Source organism: Hemibagrus wyckioides, linkage group LG15 (genome assembly GCF_019097595.1).
Source record: "Hemibagrus wyckioides isolate EC202008001 linkage group LG15, SWU_Hwy_1.0, whole genome shotgun sequence".
Classification (NCBI taxonomy): Eukaryota; Metazoa; Chordata; class Actinopteri; order Siluriformes; family Bagridae; genus Hemibagrus; species Hemibagrus wyckioides.
In genome coordinates, this window is record NC_080724.1 from 17,029,873 (window position 1) to 17,037,352 (window position 7,480).

At 39.8% G+C, this 7,480-nt stretch overlaps 1 protein-coding gene across 3 annotated transcripts; it reads right to left on the reverse strand.

Annotated features, from left to right (window-relative positions):
* Positions 1-1,136: 1,136 nt before the first annotated feature.
* On the reverse strand, positions 1,137-6,917 carry dtx3 (deltex E3 ubiquitin ligase 3). Of its 3 annotated transcripts, XM_058410755.1 has the most exons (5): positions 6,426-6,917; positions 6,171-6,217; positions 4,083-4,879; positions 3,756-3,973; positions 1,137-2,864 (listed from the first exon to the last, which is right to left on the reverse strand). In XM_058410755.1, exons 1-5 carry the CDS (start codon positions 6,503-6,505, stop codon positions 2,789-2,791), a joined length of 1,218 nt encoding a protein of 405 aa, XP_058266738.1. In that variant the 5' UTR covers positions 6,506-6,917; the 3' UTR covers positions 1,137-2,788. The 3 variants fall into 3 exon arrangements, with proteins under 3 accessions (XP_058266738.1, XP_058266740.1, XP_058266739.1); XM_058410757.1 differs by lacking the exon at positions 6,171-6,217; XM_058410756.1 differs by lacking the exons at positions 6,171-6,217; positions 6,426-6,917 and adding an exon at positions 5,784-6,107.
* Between the last annotated feature and the right edge of the window lie 563 nt (positions 6,918-7,480).

Consider the following 7,480-nt stretch of genomic DNA (forward strand, 5'->3'; position numbering starts at 1 on the left):
GTTTTTCCTGGTCTGCAATGGTCAGTATCTATCAAAAGTGGTCCAAGAAAGCAACAGTGGTGAACCTGCAACAGGGTCATGGGCGGCCACAAGGCTCATTGATGCACGTGGGGAGCGAAGGCCAGCCCGTGTGATCCGATCCAAGAGTTACCGTTCCTCAAATTGCTGAAGAAGTCAGCATTCAGTGTCAGAATGCACAGTGCATGACCGGTCAGGGCTGTTTTGGCAGCAAAAGGGGGACCGACACAACATTAGGCAGGTGGTCATAATATTATGCCTGGTCGGTGTATTGTCTTATATGAATACTGTACATCCGGTACAGGTGTTATTGTTTATATCAGAAATTTTGCTTTTATATTTTATGCTGCACAGCTATGAAGTGTGACTGTCTTTTGGTGGCAATAAAGTGATTTGATTTGATTCACTTAAATGTGGTTTGTCTCTCATAACATTTTAAAAATAGTAGCACACAAACTCTGCCTGGTTGAGTCATATTTATAATATTCCTTTCTAAAGTAAAACAAAAGATGAGGCTGTGGATTTCTCTCACAACCTCATTAGGAATGTTAAAATCCTGACCTGAGGTAGTGACCCCAATTTTGGGAACCTTTGGGATTATGTATTATAATATAAAGTATAGGGCATTGTCCAATCTGAACTCACATCCAGTTGATGATTAGGAACATAACAACTATAAGCCATAAGCACTAAAGAGTTTGATTGCTAAAGCGAGTGTTTTGGTTTCTACAGAAATTTCTACACAAACTTCATAGCAAACACAAGTCTATATTCTATGCACAGTTACATAAATGGACACACGTGCCTTAATGTGCACAGGACTATGAGCGTCCCATATACTCCAGTCTTCTGCAGAAACTGCTCTTCATTTCAGTGTGAGTGCATGTGAATTGCTTCATGTTCTGAATATTATCCATGTTTGTTTGAAATATCCCTAAATCCCTATGCGTTCTCTGACTCTCTGGCTTGATGTCTTAGTGACTTCACAAGAGAGAGCAGATCTGCAAATCGACCAATTATGCAGCGAGAGCCTTCGCTTCCTGTCAGAATTTCATGACACAGTGTTTGTGCAAAGACTCCTCAAGCTAATAATCAAAACTCCCAGGCTGCATAGCAACTGAACAGAACTCTTTTATTCAAGTATGAAAACATAAAGCACATATCGTAGCAGACAGGTGTGTCGTGTACAAATCAACACAGCCGTAAAGGCAAATCATGAACTCGGAATAACAATCGATTATCTTTAAAGAGGTGTATTTCCTCCTCCACTAACGTGAACTGCATAGAATTTTGCATGATCGGTGTTATTTATGTCATCCAAAAAGGATCTTTGTGTTGGTCCCTTAATGCAAAATGAGGAGAAAAAGAAAAATTTAGACAGCTTGAAACATATTTGGTGTTTCTTCTTTCCATTTCATGATATTATAGTTAAGTCATTTTAGAGCCAAACAGGCTCTTACTTATTTTTTTTTTAACATGGCAAAAATGATTTTATAATAATGTTTAACCATAATCGCATAATGTTCTCAACTTACTGCCGGAACGTACTTCAGGTGACCCCCACCTACTACAGAAAAATCTTTTTCACTCATCAGATCATCTTGCTGTTAACTAAAGATCTGCAATCTTTCGTTAACAGCAGACTGAATGAAAAAATAAATATTATACCGCTTTAACAAATCACATGGCTGTAGAATCACACCAAGAGTGTGTTAGTATAAGTGGAAAAAAAGCCTGCTTACATGAAATAAATCCAGCCATTTGCTGGATCTGAGGCTTAAATATGATTCTTCCCTGGCAGGAGAATCCGATTGTGCCTTTTTATTAGATTTGGGACAGTCTACAGGTCTTTCTTTTTTTTTTTTTTAATGACATCATATAGACGTTTACACATTCAAGTCAATAACAGACATGCAAAAAAATAAAACCCCAAACTTCCAAACAGTTTGTTTGCTTGTTTTTTTTTCCAAAGCTGATCTTATTACAGCGGCAATTCTTCACCGGAGTTTTCCAACCAGAATACAGATGAATTAATAATAATAATTTTGCAAAACATGTTTGTTTTTTCTATTTTCAAACATAAGATAGCTCTGGATGAGATAAACAGGAAGCAAAAAAAAAAAAAAAATGACATAAGGACTGACATCAGCTTGTAGCCACTAAACTCGTCTCTACATCCGCAAAATGCCGAGTATCTGGGAACACACCAGTTCCGAATTCTTACAGTTAGCATACATATATAACTGCAAAGTGCCTTGTAGTGCTGATTATGAAAAATGAACAAAAAATTAATATGGCCCATTATCGGTGTAGCTAGGGTTTGGTCCAGACGATGGCAAAACACTAGCAGGTCACAGAAAACCTGCTGGACGGAAGAAATGGAAAGAAAACTGGAGAAAGCCATTTGCCTGTAACATGAAAACAGTTTACTTCCCTACTACTGCAGCAGAAAAAACTTCATCTTAAAGTCATCTCAGCAAACCACAGGGCTTTTGATTCTCAAAGTGCCGTCTCTCAAACCAATAAAAAGGGTGGAATGCACTGCACTCAATTATAACATGTCACTTATTGCAAGAAAGCAATCACTTTTTGTTCAAACAAAAAGAAACAAATCAATACAATCTCAGTGTTGGTAAAAAGCCGTCTGACCATACCGGTACCGTAGAATGGCTGTGATCTACATTAACACAGTGAATCACTGAATAGTCTGTGGTCAATCTGGTCCACTTGCCAGGTCACAAGCTGTCCCAAAGTGCTGAGTAGCAAACGATCAGTCAGCCATTATTCCTTTTTCCCGCAACTCCTCGGTCACCCGCACGAGATATGTAGGATCTGGGTAACCAAAGCTGTAAAAGAAAAACATAATCTTAAGTTAAAATTTAATGGTTGCAGTATTTTTTTTTACTGTAGCAAATGTAACCGCTACCAGAATGCACATCTTTCATTTCTTGTGTCCTGTCCTCTTCAGTGAAGTGACTTTTCGGGCAGCTGAATTTTATTTACGCTCAATCAAAAAAGCTATGGCTTTCAGGCAAGAGGTCAGGATTCATAAATGTTATGGATAAATCAGAGGTGTTGGCACCTCTAAAACAAGCGATCATCAGTTATTACACCATTCCCACTGAGTATGAAGATATTTAAAATGCCAATCAAAACAAACATAATATAAACCAAAAATATGTTATTAAAGGTGCCAAATCAAGACCAACCAACCTTGTATTGGTCAGGCCACTCAAGCCAGCAATGGACAACTTACTGTGTTCAAATATCTCAAACACTCAACATCTTGTCTGACTTCTCTGCCATAGCTTCCGAAAGATTTGTAACTACACCATAGTCCTACAGCCTTAGGATAGTGATTATCTATCCATATTTAGAATACACTTGTACCATGGAAGACCAAAAAATAAAGACGAGGAAGACCGCCTCTTTATAGAGTAGGTTCCTGACAAATACAGCCAGAACATGTTCCAATTCAGAAGAGTTACAATAATTCTCTGTGTCCAGTTTTATCTATGTTTATTTATTTTTATCTCCTAGCATGTTTACAGTGAACTAATACCCATTACACTCCTAAACAGACAGTAAAGACAGTACTCATAAGTAATATTCACCAAGCCTACGCCTGCTTCTAATCATTAGGCTTGAAAAAGAACAATAAATCTATGGCTCTCCCACATGACTATGAAAAGGGATTTTGTTTTTTATTAACAATACATTCAGATGAGATGGCATACCATCGTGGTCCACCCCATATAGAGGTCTTGTGGTGGATATCGTTCCATGTGATGACATTATGCATGCCTGTGGTCATTGAGGTTCCTATAGTGAAAATGAGCCGTTGTTCAAAAGCACGCCGGAGCAGTCGCAAAACACGGTTACCCTCGGGGCTGTCCGGTAAGTAGGCCACACGGTCTGTGCCTGGATATCGCACCCCAGGGTTCGGGTGCTCTTGCTGGAAAAATATAACAATACACACATACTAAAAAGAAGAACTGATTGCTATTTAGAGGAGTCGAATGGCAAAATGAGAGAGAAAATTACAGTTAATTCGACATACTTACTGATTGCAACCCTGGAGGGAAGCTATAGATAATGCATATACAGCCATAGCCCTCATGCCCAGGTAACTCCAGGTCTGGGTCTCTTTCTACCATCATGCTACCATTTGCTGGCTGATTCCCAATGAGCTGGCCATAAACAAGCCTGCACACAGGACAAGCTTTCTTCACCTGGAACGCCTGTTCCAGGCAAGAGCGGCAAAACGAATGGCCACACTTCTCCAAAGTAGTCTTCTCCAGCATCTCTCCCATGCAAATGGAGCACATGGCACTGTCGTCTTCACTCGACCGGCCTGCTCCTGAATCACAATCTGTCTTTGCTGAGGCTTCATGCAACATAGGCAGAATAGCACAAGAGTCCACCTCAGTGCTTTTCCTGCACCTTTGCTGCTGCCTCTGAGATCGACGCGGCTGTGGAGGAGGCGGAGGAAGCAAAGTTCCCTCAGCGTCCGTTTCCACCACTCCTATACAGGGTAAAAGAGAACGCTTTCTCTTTGGAGCAGCTTCCTGTTTGGTCATCTCCTTGCGGGCACAGCGGCACAGGTCTATAAAGGCTTTGCGTGTGGCAGGTGAGACTGGGCTTTCCATCACCCCGGGCCTGCCCTCCACTGGTGAGAGTCTTACTGCACAGCAGCCTCCGCGCTCTCCACGGCGCACGATTCCAGCGCTTAGTCCTTGTTTATCCTCAAAGTCAAGCAGCCACGGCCTTCCGGCTGCTGCCAGGTAATCCCACACAGCCTGAGACACCAGTACCTCATCGCTGCCCTGGCCTGCGCGCACACTCATCTCATCAGATGAAACTAGGCACAGAAATCAAGAAAGTGAGAGGACACACCAGAAGAAAATACAGCATATCGCCATTAAAATGTCTTTACATTACATGTGCTACTACCAAAGAAACAAGGCAGCCCATGCTTAATCTATCAAGGTGACATTATTTCCTGTTTCTTTATTTGTCATTTAGACATTCCTCAGCATTACATGCACAAATTGCATCAGCAATAAATCAGCCTCAATGTAAACTCATGTGAACTGGATTCACATCTAGTTCACATGAGAAAACTTTGTCTCATCTGGAGAAATGTTGTCCCATTTCACTATGTACTGTGTCAGCTATACGTGGTTGAAATGACAATAAAAGCTTCTTGACTTGACTTCATATACAGACAACTTAGTAGCCTACTTTTGAACTCACCAAGCTGTAGTTGGACCAAAACATGTATGCATATGTAATTTACTCTATATTGCACTCAAGAAATTTCGTACAAGTAGCATGCAAGACTATTTTAACGTACATTTTATCTGTTTATAGTTACATTTAATGTTGTGGAAACAAGTTAGTTCCTGTTGTCACTTGTGTTAGTCATCCCCCTCTCCAGCCTCTGTCTCTCTCTCTCTCTCTCATTTCAAGTTAATAAAAAACAAAAAAAAACAGAGCTGGAAAGCACAAAACTCCCTGAACTGAACATGAAACCAGGATGCTCTCTACATTTCTCTGAACATGCATGAATTATATCAGCAAATATTGGGCCTAAATGTAAAGTAATTTGACTTAAGACATACACTCATACAACTTTGTAGCTTACTTTTAGACCCTTCAGGTCATATATATATATATATATATATATATATATATATATATATATATATATATATATATATATATATATAAATAAATAAAATAAAAGTAGCACGCGACGTTACCTTTCTTCTCGAGCAACACGAGCGAGTTCTTCTTTCAGTTGTTGCATCCGATCAGCAACCCTAATCTTTTCACAGAATATTCTAGACTTCTCAAGTCAGCTTGAGGTGTGTGTGTGTGTGTGTGTGTGTGAGTGTGTGAGGGGGGGAGTTCATCGCATCAGCAGACGTCAAATATCAACAGGCACGAGCGCCGCGGCGCAGAACCGAATCAGCTGTTTCCGAACGGCACAAAAACACCGGATAAACAAAGAGCTCGCGCTCCTCTCCCCGCCTCCTCCTCCGCTTAACCAACTGCACCCAGCAGTTATTATTATTATTATTATTATTATCGTTATTATTATTATTATTATTATTACAGTCAATGAGTGATAGGGGAAACTCTTTTACCTTGTGATCCCATAAATTCGCCCTTAACGGCAGGTTTGGATATCACCCTGTTACAGAAAAGATTATAAATAAGATTACTTTTATTGTCACATCAGATGAACTATGTAGGAACAAAGATAAAAAATAAATAAATAAATAAATAAAAACATTGTGCAACTTTGTATTTTTTCATATCACTATTTTTGAACAATAGCACTTGAAGAAGAAGAAGAAGAAGAAGTAGAAGAAGAAGAAATGCATTGTCTATCATCTCACCTCCTGTGCTGCCGGAAGAGCTCGGTATATGGTTGGTAATCTACAGCACCCGGAAAACGGTTCAGCTCCGATGGAAGCATAAAGACAAGCGTTGCATTGGGTTTACCTTTCTAACAGAGGAATTAGACCGGATCTTGACCGTATAACCGATGCATTTTAGTGAAATCCGAGTAGCGTCCGCGGTCTACATTAAGGTGCGAGCGCTGTGTTTTGGTTTCTCAGCTCTCTCTCCGGTTCCTTCTGCGTCCCATCCCTGCACACCGAGGATACGGAAAACCATGCCCGAGTTGATCACAGCCTGCCTGTATAACCGTTTATTATTATTACTAGGTGGTATTATTATTATTATTTTCCTTTTACCATAAGTAACCGGTCACGTGAAGTGGGTGTCATCTTTCCTTGATCTAGTTTTCCAGTACGCGTGATAAGGGAAGCAGGAAGTTCGTCACTCGGATCGGAGGGGGATTAAAGTCCAGCAGGAGTCTGGCCACTGCACGGCGCCATTTTGAATGGCAGCTTTTCAATAAGTGTGTCGGATTAGTTTAAAGGTTTTTGGGATGCTCGAGTGTTTACTAAATTCAGAATAAAAGAAAGCAGCTTCAGTCTGTAAAATTTTTAAATATATATATATATATATATATATATATATATATATATATATATAACACATTTCCCTTTTGAGTCTGGTTTATCCCAACAAAGCTTCTTCCTTTTCTTTCCTTTTGGCCATGTCTTGCTCATTTTGGATCAGTTTATACATTTAATATTCATATCCTTAATTTATAGATTTCATTAAAGCTGCTAACTCAATTGAACATGTTTAATTTATAGTGAAGGCTTTCCTTGTTTTGAATATGACCGGCAGTCTGGGGCTCGGCTAGCACTGAATTTATAACGGCTAAAGTGCATCACTTCAAAATATATAAAATTTTTTCCAATTTATTTGTATAGCGCTTTTAACAAAGAGCATTGTCTCAAAGCGGCTTTACATAAGAAACAACAAACAGTCCTAGATGTTATCCCAAGTGAGCAAGCCTGAGGCGACTGTGGCAAGG

Excerpts from the sequence above, each read along its gene's own strand:
- dtx3 (XM_058410755.1), bottom strand. The coding sequence starts at position 6,505 with ATGCTTCCATCGGAGCTGAACCGTTTTCCGGGTGCTGTAGATTACCAA. Across the intron at positions 6,218-6,425 it reads CTCTTCCGGCAGCACAGGAG|GGTGATATCCAAACCTGCCG; the intron begins GTGAGATGATAG and ends TTTCTGTAACAG. Across the intron at positions 4,880-6,170 it reads CGAATTTATGGGATCACAAG|TTTCATCTGATGAGATGAGT; the intron begins GTAAAAGAGTTT and ends TTCTGTGCCTAG.